The sequence below is a fragment of the Ursus americanus genome, chromosome 5 (genome assembly GCF_024610735.1).
Source record: "Ursus americanus isolate L20-20 chromosome 5, mUrsAme1.1.p, whole genome shotgun sequence".
In the NCBI taxonomy this organism is placed as follows: domain Eukaryota; kingdom Metazoa; phylum Chordata; class Mammalia; order Carnivora; family Ursidae; genus Ursus; species Ursus americanus.
Genome location: NC_142131.1, coordinates 46,904,932 through 46,918,661, shown reverse-complemented (window position 1 = coordinate 46,918,661; position 13,730 = coordinate 46,904,932). Strand labels below are relative to the sequence as shown.

General features: G+C 38.5%; 1 protein-coding gene across 2 annotated transcripts in view; it reads right to left on the bottom strand.

Moving 5' to 3' along the window:
- The window catches only part of JAKMIP2 (janus kinase and microtubule interacting protein 2), a 67,328-nt gene that overhangs the window by 32,766 nt on the left and 20,832 nt on the right, over positions 1–13,730 (bottom strand). For both annotated transcript variants that reach the window (XM_045795068.2, XM_087862154.1), the window contains exons 5-11: positions 11,645–11,791; positions 10,845–10,985; positions 8,643–8,699; positions 7,541–7,660; positions 6,299–6,427; positions 3,279–3,362; positions 2,536–2,598 (exon numbers count right to left, since the gene is read on the bottom strand). In XM_045795068.2, the coding sequence (XP_045651024.1) occupies positions 2,536–2,598; positions 3,279–3,362; positions 6,299–6,427; positions 7,541–7,660; positions 8,643–8,699; positions 10,845–10,985; positions 11,645–11,791 (741 nt within the window). The remainder of the gene's footprint in view (positions 1–2,535; positions 2,599–3,278; positions 3,363–6,298; positions 6,428–7,540; positions 7,661–8,642; positions 8,700–10,844; positions 10,986–11,644; positions 11,792–13,730) is intronic.

Below are 13,730 nucleotides of genomic sequence, written 5' to 3'. Positions count from 1 at the left end.
GAATAAATCATCCAGACTGTGAAAAAAAATCCCAAGTAGATGTGAATAAAGTAACTTTTAGGCTTTCTCTCCAGTTATCCTTTGGTTGACTTTTTTGTGTCATAGAGGAAAATGCTGTAAGACACTTGCATTCACTGAGATAATGTCTGGGGACCCTCTGAGTAGTGAATCTGAGAGTACTCATTAGGCCTTTGCTATGGGTCAGGAATGGTGTCCTGGTACTACCTTTAATGGTGTATAAAGTGGAGACCAACACCTCTTGTTTCTGGAGTTATGAATGGTCAGAAAAATTTTATATAAATAGCTCTGATCATATGCAAAATTTTACTGAGTTCCAGTTACCCAAAGAATAAAGCCAAACTTGTCAATATGGAATTCAAAAACCTTAATACTCTGGTCAGCACCTGGCTTTCTAGCCTTAAATATTCTCATTGTCATCTCTATCACATGCACACACTCACATGTGATCACACACACACAAAAATATAAAACCCTGCATCTACCCTTGGACTGACTGCCAGGAGTTGTGTCTTTGTTCATCTCTCTGCCTAAAAGGGGCTCCCTCTATTTCCTTCTTCATGTGAGGAACTCCTACTCTTCCTTGAACACAGAACTTGAACATCCCCTACCAGAAGAGGCTTTCTTTGTCTACCCATTTAGAAGTGACACCTTTTCCCGCTGTTTTCCTGTAAGACTTCTCCTATAACCTGATGAAGCATGGAATTAAGTTAATTATGTAGAGTCACCTTATAAGACAGGCCCATGTCTACAAGGGATCAGAAAATTTTCATGATCTGTAATAAGTTTGGGGCAGCCTTGGGATATTAGCTGTGTGGGTGGGCCTTATGCACAGGAACTATTTAAAATCTTGAATTTAGAAACAAAAACCCAAGGGCTCTTTATCATAGGATGAATCTTACTTTCCCAAGAATACTCACTTGAAGTAGGATGTTTAGCTTTACTGTCACTGTGGTCTTTTTTTACTCATAGAAGCTTGAGCCCCTAAAATCCCCTTTTATCCCAAAGAAATCAAGATCAAACAAAATCAGACCCAAGACATAATGGGAATTAGTTTTTAGGTGTAAAGAAAAGTAATAACGCTTATTCCTGGGCATCTCTATGACTACTAAAAACCTTTCTCATAGCCTCAGGATACTGAAAAATTATGAGAAAATAAAGATGGGGAAATAGGGAAATATTAGTGACAATGTTGTCAAGTTTTTTACACTTAGATTTACATTCAGATATTTGTGGTCATGTAAACTTTCAAAAGTTTCAAGAAGTTGACTTAGATGACCAAAGAGATTCTACTACCTAGAATCTTGAATTTGGATCTGAGATGGGATATTTGGGGAGATTTCTGGTTCTGGCAGTTAACACTGAAAATCAGGTCAGTGTCTCACAGGTTGCAGCTCATAGCCCAGGACCAATGTGTGATGAAGTTTCTTTATAGGGACACCTCACCTTTCTGAGAATACCAGTTCTCAATCCTCAAATACCTACCTGCCTTCTATACCTCTGCTGTCTCTTGTCACTCAGAAAGCAAGGTAGGCTAAGGACTTTGCGAGACCAGAGGGGAGGGATGATAAGCATCTTCTTTCCCTTCTCATGCTTATCAGAGTGTTGTGGTTAACTTTTGACTTGCCAAGGCTACTGAATATTGGTAGAAATAATCCTAAAATAATTTCTACATAACTTTTGGATGAACCTACAGAATTATTTCCCTTATTCAAATGGGCTTTCAAAGTCTGTTTTTTTTCCCAAGAATAATTTATTTTGTAATCTTTTCACTACATTTATGGAAGGTAAACATTAAAGGAAAAACCACCTTTAAACTTAAGATGATTTCTGTTGTATTTCATTGCCCCAATCAAAAGTCTATGTTCAGATAACCAAATTAATTATATCTATTGGGCCTAAACCATGCTTTTGCATCTTGATTTGTTGAACAACCTCCTGGACATGCTGTTTTGTACCTTGGATACATCTTTTAAAAAGTTCTCCCATTTAAAAAGAAATATATACATATATATGTATATATATGTATATAAATAGCCAAGATTAGCAAAATGATTAAAAGTGAGAACACAGTCTGTGCTAGGTTGCAGCATGGTCTTGGAGTCATATTCTGTCACTGCGTTGCACAAAATAACAAGTCCTATTCGTAAGTGTGCTTTTTGTAGATGGACAACCACATAGGATGTGTGCACTTGTGGGTGTGTGTGTATATATATATATATATATGTACAGGACGCATACAGTATATATATATATATGGTTAACAAATCAATAGGCTTCAGGGATCACATCCTCTCAAGTCGGCACAACGCCAGCACAGAGCCATGCACACGTGCCACTAACTGATGGTGATGGCGGTGACAGGGATGCAGTTGAGCACGCAGCAGAGGAGAGCACAGCGCCGGAAAAGCCTCCCCTTCCCCGAGCCCCTGTGCCACTCCTGAGAGGACCCCCTGCTGCTCCTGGATCTCTCATCATTTTCTCCTCTGCCCCACTAGGGTGTTGAGCCCAACATACCTTTTCTAAAAGCTCCTGGTTTCTCTTAATGAAAAGTTGTTTATCTTCTACCCAGTGTGAGTCCTGTTTGACAAAGAATATCGCGCAGTCAGCATTTCAGAGTGGCACGAAAGAGCATGTGTCGTCAAACCACTTGGCCAAAGCTGTCTTCTCTCACCCTGTTTGTTGGCCTGCCAATGGCTGGTAAATGACACCCACCCCTTATTATCAGCCCCTTATTCAAAAGACATTGGGGCCAAAGTTGCCAAGAAAATTTCACCCCCTTTTCATCGACACTGTCTCTAACTTTTTCAGTCTGAATAATCCAGGACCAGCCTTCCGGGGACTCAGAAGTGACCACACAGGCAAAAAGTGAAAAGGGTCAGAATGCACACAGGCTAGATACATATGGATGGAAAACATTAAAATGCAGAACCATAAACGTAGCATAGAGGCAAAGAATGCAGCTTGAGGGGCGGGGCTTTGTCTCAGCAGCTTGTGACCACTCTAGCCTATTTGTACAGGGTTTCTCTTCCTCTGGCATTCTCTCTCTTGCCCAACCTTATTCATGTTGTAGTGGGGTTCACACTCTGGCCAGAAAAACACCAGGGACAGAAACATCGAGTTGAACATTCTGACACAGTTTGAGAAAGGTCACTGTGGAGAGCCAAGCCGTGTCCTGGGTGCGGCCCATGCACAGGAGCTAGAGGAAGGTCGGACTGAATTGTCTGCATCTGCAGGAGTGCTAGCAACCGAATGCCTACCTGCCCTTTCTGAGCCAGAGTCGCCTCCAGATCTTCAATTTTGGCTTTATACCTTAGCACCTCTGCTTGGAGCTGTTCTTGAGCCTAGTGAAATCAAAATTCCAGAACTCAATAAGTAAAATGGTAACTCAATATTTTTCCTCCCCTTATGTTCCTTGATTAGAACTCAACAAGGCAGGAAAAAAATTTTTTTTTCTATGATCAAAGAACCTTTAAAAACTATTTTTAGGATCTAAATTCTTGCCTAAGACTTTCAGTGGTTCCTTTTATCATCAGGTTAAAATTCAAAGTCTTCAGGTGAGATGTGAAAACTCCCATTATATATGCAATCTTTTCCCCTCTACTCATCAACAAATACACGCCTGATCTGCTGGTGATCTCCTTATTTCCTAAATATGCCTTGTAATCCTCCACTTCTCTCTTACATCCTCTCAAATTCCCTTTCTGGAAAGCCTTCTCCCATTTTGGCTCTCCCAAAACTTGCCACTCTTTCAGAGCCAACTTTGTGCCCTAAATCTAAATCTAGATCCAGATATATGTATGTATGTATGATGTGTATGTGTGTGTGAGGGGGGGTGAGTGTGTGTATCAGCATTTTTGGACACTGATCTTCTGTGGAGCAGTCTCACTTCCTTTGTTTTCAAATTCTCTTGTATTCTCCCCACACTGGACCTTATTTTCTGTGAAAAATTAGTGGGTTTTTTGTCCATACACATATTTTTTACTTGTCTTAAGATCTCAATAAGTTCTTTAGTATAATGTGGAATAAAGTCAGCAATGGCAGGTATCCTTTTTTTCCTTAATCTTTCCTTCCTTCCTTCCTTCCTTCCTTCCTTCCTTCCTTCCTTCCTTCCTTCCTTCCTTCCTTCTCCTTCTTTTCTTTTCTTTTTTTTTAAGAGGGGGAGACAGGCTGGGGAGGGGCAAAGGGAGAGGGAGAGAGAGAACCTCAAGCAGACTCCCCACTGAGGAGCCTGATGTGGGGGGCTCAATCTCACAACCATGACAACATGACCTGAGCTGAAATCAGAGTTGGATGCTTAACTGACTGAGCCACCCAGGTGCTCCCTTTCTTCCTTAAATACGAAGAAATACTTAAAAGTAATCTCTACACCCAACATGGGGTTCGAACTCACAACATCAAGATCAAGAGTTGCATGCTCTGACTGAGCCAGCCAAGTGCCCTCCTCTTCTTATTCTTCTTTGGACTATTGAAGATTATATTTACCTTTATAGGTTAAAAAAAAATCCCAAGCTTAATTTCACTAAGAATTATTTTTAACTTTGAATGAGCATTGAATATAATCTATTTTTTTCTTGTATCAAAATGATTACATCTTTTGCTTTCATTGATGCTCATTCATCTATATTATCTATTTTTCCATTTCTTTTAGTTATTTATTCAGAGAGAGAGAGAGTGAGTGCACAAGTGAGGGGGTGAGGGCAGAGGGAGAGAGAGAATCTCAAGCAGACTCCTTGTTGAGCACAGAGCCTAATGCAGGGCTTGACCTCAGGAACCTGAGATCATGACCTGAGCTGAAATAAAAGTCGGACGCTTAACCAACTGAGCCACCCAGGCACCCCACCTTTGCATTTCTTTCTCTGAATTTACTCTATTGCTCTTTTTCTAATATCTTGATTTGTTTTAGACTATTTTGCTGAGAATGGTTAAGTTTTTTTGACTTTCATGGCCAGAAATAATGCTAAACCTTTATTTAGAGGAGAGGGTGAGATGAGAGAAAGAACCGTTTTCTATATCACCACCTCTTCAAAAAACAAGATGTATGCCATTATCTTAGCCAATCTTATGTTGGTGAGAATGCTTAGTACATACTAATCATGAAAACCACAACTATTATATATTAGAGCATAAACATGAAGGAACACACATACATCCCTTTCTAATGATTGCCTGCTTATCTATTCCAAATCACAGCGGTTTTTTAAGCTGTTTATTCATTTATGAATAAGCATATGCATGTATGTATGTTACCATTTTAAAATACGCAACTATAATATCTATCCTGTCCCACTAAACAACTAAAAGTAGTTCCTAAAACACTCTTCAGCATACTATAGACCCTCTAAAGTGGAAGAAGGATAAAATCACTGGGTGGGCACACTCCTTCTTTCCCCATGTAAATTAATCTATGAGGCAGTTATGGCACAGTGGTTAGGACTGTGAACTCAGAAACACTAGGTTCATATCCTAGCTTTCATCTAACATATCCTGGTTTCAACCTAGCTAATCTACATTTAAATCCTACTAAGCTATTATCTCCTCTCCTATAAAAAGGACACAGCTAATAATAGCGTCTAACTCTTAGGGTTGTTTTAGGATTGCATGAGATGATGTATGTAATGTGCTTACAACGATGCCTGTAACACAGCAAGCACTACTAAATTTTTTTTGTATTGTATGTGTGTGGCTTTTTTAAAAAATAAGCTTATGAGAGGCAATTGCGATGTAATGGAAAGAACATGTGACCTAGTAAAGACTTTAGGCGGAATCCAAGTTTTCCATTTATTAGCTATGTGATCGTGGGCAATTCAATTAACCTCTCAGAGCCTCGAACTCCTCTTTTATAAAACACCTGCCTTAGGGTGCTGTCATAAAAATTAAATGAGATATTGCCAGTGAAAATTCTTTGGAAGCTGTCAATATAATGCTGTGCACTTATTAACTAAGAAAAGAAAGTGGCTAACCACAAAAGTATTTTTTCCAAGCAAGAAGCTAAAAAAATGGATTATCAAAATTCAGTATTGTCTAGCTTTGAAAAATATGTTTTCAAATAGCAAGAATAAGAACTACTATCTTTAAAGGAACAAAAGCATCGATCTAAGTTGGTTCTAATATCTCTAGATCCAAGGTTTGTTGACATAAAAGATAAAACAGTTCAAAAGCCACAGTGGAGAGAAGGATACAGGGGAAGCTATCCTATTGATATTTTTCTGTCCATGGTACTTTTATGTTGTGACTGCTGCAAGCCAATTCAGAGCACTTTCCCCAGACGTATACTGACCTTGGCTTCCCTTTCAGCATCGATGATGCCTCCAGTCTGCTCCTGCAGGAGGGCATATGCTCTTTGGAGGGCCTGATATTCTTTTGTTAATTGTCGAAATCGTAGCTCAGATTCTTCAGCTGCTAAACTCTTGAGGTTACAAAAAAGGCCAAAAAATAATTATGTTCGGGTTCTGTGTTCAAAGTGAAATACTAACATTTGTCCACTTTATAAAGAGAAGTAAACATTTGTTTGATAGTGGATTCAGTGTGATTTTATTCTTTTTGTGGGGTGAGGGGCAGAGGAAGAGGGAGAGAGAGAATCCTAAGCAGGCTCCACGTCCAGTGCAGAGCCTGAGATAGAGCTCTATCTCGCAACCCTGAGATTATGACCTGAGCCGAAATCAAGAGTCAGACACTTAACCAACTGAGCCACCCAGGTGTCCCGTAATTTTATTCTTAATTTTAAAGTATGTGTATAGACACAAATACTGTAGTACTTTCAAGATGGACTTTGCATTGCAGAAATACTTAATGTTTGTTAATAAGAGGCATTTGCTTATTTATACATTTCTGATGATTGCTCTTTTAGACTTGGATTACAGTCAATTTTGGATCCAAATGAGAAGAACTTACACCTAGCTTTTGGATTCAAATGGGAGGAAATGATAGAGTTTTAGTCTCAATTCTTTTTAATACATCCATATGCAATAATTTCTTACAGAGATAAACTATAAAAACATAGTTTTACAACTTTAGGTCTCAAACTTCAGAGCATAATACAATCACCAGGGAGCTTTGTGAAAAATGCAGATTTGGGGGTTCTACCTGTAAGACCCTGACACAGGAGCTATGTAGCAGAGTCCAGGAATTTTCATTGTGATTGAACCCCCTAGATGATTCTGATAATGGTAGTCTACAGAGCACACTTTGCTAAACCCTATCCTCAACTGTATCTAGAAGCTTGTTCTTCTAAGCTTGTTCCTCGGTTCCCACCTTCCCTAGATGAAGAATTTGGAAGAGTGTCTTTTAGTTTGAAAAAAGTCCTCAAGTTACAGAACAGGATTTTAGACAAGCTGTTAAAAGGGTTATGTGACACAAGCGAAGCTATTTTCCAAGAGGTAACAAAGTCAAAATGAGTCACTACTATGTGATCATTTTGCGCCGTTCATAAAGGATGTAAGAAGTGCAGTGCTTTCTCTCCACCTTAAAGGAAAGGTTTGGTGACAAAATCACAAAAGACTAGAGAAGTGGAAAAGCTTACTTCGTCCAAGTCATCATCAGGAGTAGCTGGTGTTCGGTCTGTTCTAAATGAAGCCATGGATGATGTCTCTGAATCCATGGAGTCCTCATCATAGCCAATAAATGGGTCTAAAACAGGCCTCTAGGGGAGGGAAAGTACATATTTACTGACACAAGTAGAAGTGGAGAAAGTCAACATATTATCAAGGCACCATCAACTGGCATATGTGCACATGGACCCAGAAGACAGGGGTCTTTTAGTACTTCTTGGAGGAAATAAAAACTTTGGGCATGAACACAATAATTCTAATAAGAGTGTGTAAGTGTGTCCCACTTTGTTTCACTTCTGATGTTGCTGAGCAATATTCATTAACATTTGGCTCTCTTCATAGAAACACTGGAGCCTCTTTTATATTACATTTTATACCATGATGAGTTTATGTGATTACTCTTTTCAGTATTTAAAATATAATAAAGACACTTAAAGTCCAGGCACCTATCTGGGATTATCAAATTGTAAGTCTTATCATCCAATCCCATATCCAAATCAAATAATGTACTTGATAAAAACAAAATCAAACAAATTGACAAATTAACAAAACTTTGTGGATTATAAGAGGCTATACAGATATGGGTGGACTGAGAGTACCGTTATTAATAATCATTATCAGCAATAGTATCCAAGTGAATAATGAAATAATAAAATCAAACCACTATCAATAATACCGTCCAAGGGAATAATAAAAGTATACTAATAATTATAGCGTGGGTATGAGACACTAATATTGTTCACTGGGGGGCATTAAATCATGTGTATCTCTTGCATGTTCTTGGAGTCTGACTCTCTGGCTTGTCAAATAATGCTTTCTACATCAAACCTAGTGCCTTATTTACTCAGATAAAGTCATATAAAGCAAATCTTAAAAGTTAAAATCCACAACGCAATCATTTTTGGACTTCTAAGAACTATCAAGAGAAGAGATTTTCTTAGGCAAATAAAGCCCATGGTTTGCTGCACTTTAGGAACACCTGATTTATCACATCTTTGCAGGAAGATTCCTTGGCAAGCCTCACAGAGCTGCAGGGTTTGTGGCAAAAGCCTGATAACCTAGTTTTCTCATTACCTTAATTGGCTTGGAACTTCTTCTATGTTTTCTCCTACGGATGAGCTTTTCTCGGTCCTGGAAAACAGAGGAAGAACTTTTCAGATGTTGAGTTGGTACATGTTTCTCTCTAAGTTTTGGTTTTTGTTTTTTTTTCAATGACAGAGTTGGTTTTCCCCTGAGGCATTACATATTTCTATTTAAAATAAGATTATGTTTTGTAATTTTGGCAATTTTTAGGTTTGCTACTTATGTATCTTTTTAAAGATTTTATTTATTTATTTATTTGAGAGAGAGCACGAGCTGGGGGAGGAGCAGAGGGAGAGAAAGAAGGAGGGGAAAGAAACTCAAACAGACGTCACACTGAGTATGTGGGGCTCAATCTCATGACCCTGAGATCCTGAACTGAGTGGAAACCAAAAGTCAGACACTTAACCAACTGAGCCACCCAGGTGCCCTGCTACTTACATATTTTTTAAGTAAAAATACACTACAACTTTTCCTGATAATCTATGTGGATCTGAGAGCCTTCCAATCAGGAAGTACACTGTCTTCCTCATCAGAATCCTTTGTTATACTTGAAGATCAAGTAGCTCTGAAAATACACATATTTTCCCAAAGCACAATTTTTCAGTTTTCTCAAACCCCAAATTACTTTATATTTAACTTTATATTTAAGTATTAAAAAGTACTACTTTGCATAAACCTTATTCTTTTCATTTAATCACTCGAAAGGCATAGCAAGCTGTCTTAGACTCTTGTTCTCACCTGCACCCTCTAAAGATGGGAACAGAGTGTCTGCTGGGTTGGAATCATCTAGTGGGTTTTTTTGGGGGGGGGGTGGTTGTAGTTGGAATGTTCTGGAAAACTCAAAGAATATCTAGAAATCATGATCGATTTCTTGATTCATTCTTGTTGTGGATGGAGATACCCTGGGAATCTGGTGTTCATCCACTAAGTACTCCACGTATTTACTGTACAAATTCAAAGGTAGATTAAGTAAATGACACTTAGTTTCCCTGGAAGTCTGGATGACATGCCTCAACATGTCAAATTCCTATAAGAAACTTTTAGCTTAAGTTCAGACACTCAAAGTCAAGAAAAGTGTGGCTGAGTGAATCTGGGATTTACTAGTAATTAAGGATGTGGATGTGAATTAAGAGGCACAGTGCTTCAGAAGGCCATGTTTAATACATGGCCTGGTTTATGCCAGTGACATTAACCTTTAGGATTTCCTACCCTGTAAAAATATTTTGATCATACAACCTCAATATATCCTAAACTTCGAAAATTAGATTACCCTCCTAATACAGTATATGCATTATATTACCCTCCTAATACAGTATATGCATTATAACATATATTCAAACATAGACAATTTTAAAAGGATAAACCACAAATAGTTATAACCAGAAGTTATCATGTTTTCTCCCCTCAATAGCAGTAAATCATCTTGCTCACCCTACTCAGTAGAGACACTTGTCTAACCCCCCCCCCCACTTCCCCATTGCCAATTCCTCAACTCTCCAGCCCTTGGCTTGGTCCTGAAGTAAGAGCAACCAGAGATAACAATCATGGAATAAACATGGAATAAACACAGAGAGGCAAACAGGAAACCCAAAGGCATCTGAAGGTCTTAGGCCACTGCTGTTTGTAAAACAGGCCTTGACCAGATGCAAACGGGAGTAGAAAGTGCACTACAGGCACTGAAGTCATGGTCAAAAGATCGGGACTGAAATTTCTGCTTTGTCATGTAATTACGATGTCACTGTTCAATCAACGAGCATTTATTAAACTGCACCTATGTGCTAGACACTGAGATAAATGTTGGGAAATAAGAGGCATATGGTCCTGTTACTACTATTGGCCAAATATTTAATCTCTGAGCCGCAGAATCTTGATACTGGAAGGCATTTATGAGGTATACTCACACTACCTACCTACTCACGTAACAATGCATTTGGAAGTTCTTTTAGAGTCTTTGCAGTCACTATTTGTGTTATCAAATAAGTTAACAAAGAATTATAACTGAAAATGTATAAAACAGTTAACTAATATGAAGTATTTTTGGAACAGAGTCTCTTCAACCTACTTATATATTGACTATATAAACTTAGGCCTTTGGGACTAATTTGAAATTATTAAGTGGTTCCAGTGTATGTTGATTTCTCAGCTACTTGCCCTTGGGAACAGCTTAGAATTTATAGATTGATCAAGACCTACCCTTGTGAGCTCATCAATAATGTTCTGCTGCTCAATGACTTGAAGTTTTAAAAACTCTGTCTCTTGTTCTTCATTAGCTTGATCGAGGTCATTCAGAGATTTTAATTTCTTTAAGGGTGGGTGGGATGTTATTTTTTCTCTCTGGATTGGAAAAGAAGAAAGCATAGGAAGAGACTTTAAAAATCCCAAACTGTAGTGGTTCACATAAATTATCTACAGAAACTTTATGAGGCTCCAAGTAAATTTGAAAATTGCTCAGCTTCATAGACGCACCAACCAAAACCCTCAAGTATATTTTATTTGCTACAAGTCAAAATCATGGGGGATGTTTGAAGATCTCGATAGCTGTGTTGTAAATCTGTTAAGGAGTGCATGAGCTTATCACTGTCCATACGTAATACAAGGGTGGGATCTATTTCTCAACCATTATGCAATGTCTCAGAAGATGAGAGGTATCCATTGTACAGTTCTATAAAGAGCATGTTAGTGAAATTCTTGGAAGGAAGTTTCTGTGGCTGAGGAGCTATGTTGAAAGTTTGCTTCTCTATTGGGGAGATTTTGGAAAGTGTGCAGATTCCTGGAAGCACTCCTACCATTCTGCAAATTTAGAAACCCCTTAAAATTCAGAGCCAGCAACGTTCTTTTGCTTTCTTTCTTTAAGGTTCCTTGCTTACACGGGGAAAACCCCAACTTTCATGAATAGCATTGTATTTTAGAAATAAACTGAGAAAGAGCAGTAAGTCAGGTTAGTGGAGTAATATAAAGACGGAAGCTGCAGTTTTGCAGTTTGGGATACACACCATTTCTGAATTTTCCTTGGTAACGGCTTTTAGTTTCTCTTCCATGCGCTGCAAAGACACCATCAGTTCATCGTTTCTCTTGGCGAGGCACTTGTTCCTTTCCAGAAGAGGTTTACATTGTTTCTCGGTTTCCCGCACACGTTTTAACTGGGAAGACATAAGTTAAAATTTGTCTCTTGTGCTAGAGTGGATGTGGGAGCAGATGGAGTTAACTGGCAGGGGTGAAACCCATCCTGGACCACCTTGGTCTACCTCCTGTGTCTCGGAACTGACCATGACCATCCTTCATTTAACAGCCTTTGTCTTCAGTTTCCTCTGATGGTTTTTCATCACAGTATTCACAACTCTATTGCAAGTATTACCTTCAGGGAGGTGCTGCCGAGGTTCTGGTTATGGAAATGCTCGGAAAGAGCAACTGCACACCTTGCTTGCCCAATTCCTCTAGCCCAGGTACCCTGGTACCCTCAGCCTCAATCTCAGGCTGCTCAGACCTCTCCCCAGGCCTGCAAAGACCCCTCACTGGCTCAGAGAGATAAAGCAGCTCATATGAATCACAAGTCACTAAGGAGTGCAACCAGGACCCAAACCCAAGCCTGGATGTCGCCAAAACCTGTTCTTCCCATGACAGATGTTGCTAAAACTCCTGAAACCATACTAAGGCTGTTCATTTATTTTTTTAAGTGTTTTTTTTTTTTTTTTTTTTTGGTAATCTCTACACCCAGTGTGTGGCTCGAACTCATAACCCCGAGGGCAGGGGGCTCATGCTCTTCTGACTAAGCCAGCCAGGTGCCCCAAGGGTGTTTATTTTTAAGAAAATGTTATTGAGAAAAAAAAAATACTCTCAAAATTCTATTGATTTTGTGTTTAAGAACATTTAATTCTCACTGAGCTTAGGAAAAGTATGATTCTATTCTTACCCACCCATAATTAAAAGTGACCATATTCTGGTTTGCTAGTTAGTCTAAGGCAGGGTTTCTCAACCTCTGTACTCTAGACATTTTAGGCTAGATATTTTTTGTCATGAGGAGATGTCCTGCATTGTAGAATGTTTAGCAGCATCTCTGGTCTCTGCCCACTAGATGCTGGTAACATCCCCCCAGTTGTGACAATCAAAAATGTCTCCAGATACTGCCAAAATTGTCTCTAGCTGAGAACCAGTGGTCTAATTTTATGAATGCTATCTTGGGGTAATTATTAATAATCCCCCCTTTTACCCTCAAAACTCCCATTTTGATGACATATTTTATGGTGCCTCCATACATAATGGATTTCCATGTTAAAGTTCCCATGCTTAGGTCAGTGACTTTATACTAATGTTTCTGAATGAGTATGTATTGGGGGAGGGGTACTGAAGCAAGGAAAGTGGTGGTGTGTATCAGAACCATCTGACAAGATTGTTTAAAGTACTCACTCCTATTTTTGAGAATCTAACGTTTTAGGAAGTGCTGGGGTAGGAGACTTAGCTACCTATAAATATTTGAAACAGCTGCTTATGGGATTCTAAAACAGTACTCCCCAACTGTATCCTAACTGCCATTTGAAAACTCATTTTATATCAAAGGCCAAAATTTTTCATAACTTCATTTAATCCTAAGATTTGAGTTTCAGTGTCTGAAGAAATCATATTAAATATGAAGCACACACAAGGAAAAATAAATTATTCCACTAGGTTCACTATTTCAAACTTCGTCTCTTTTCTGAGGGTCAATGACAAGGGTTTTAAACAGTTAAATTTACTTAGTAGATGCTATTTATGGAAGATGCAGAAAAACACAAGTAAAAAGAGATATCAGTAATTCTACCATACCATACATCAGTAACGATAGATCCAAGTACCTAAAAAAACTGTTCCTTTTAAAAGATATAGCTTAAATATTATACAGGAAGTGAGTGTGAAAGTCAATATAGATATTCATGAAACCACCAAAAGAAAAAATCCAATATAGTGCAACTAACATCAGACCAAGACTTTAAGAAGTATTACTAAGATAAAAATTCATGATGCAAACATTTAACAAATCTTAATTTATATGTACCTAGTAACATAACTTCAAATATATATAAAGCAAACTTGACAAAACTAAGA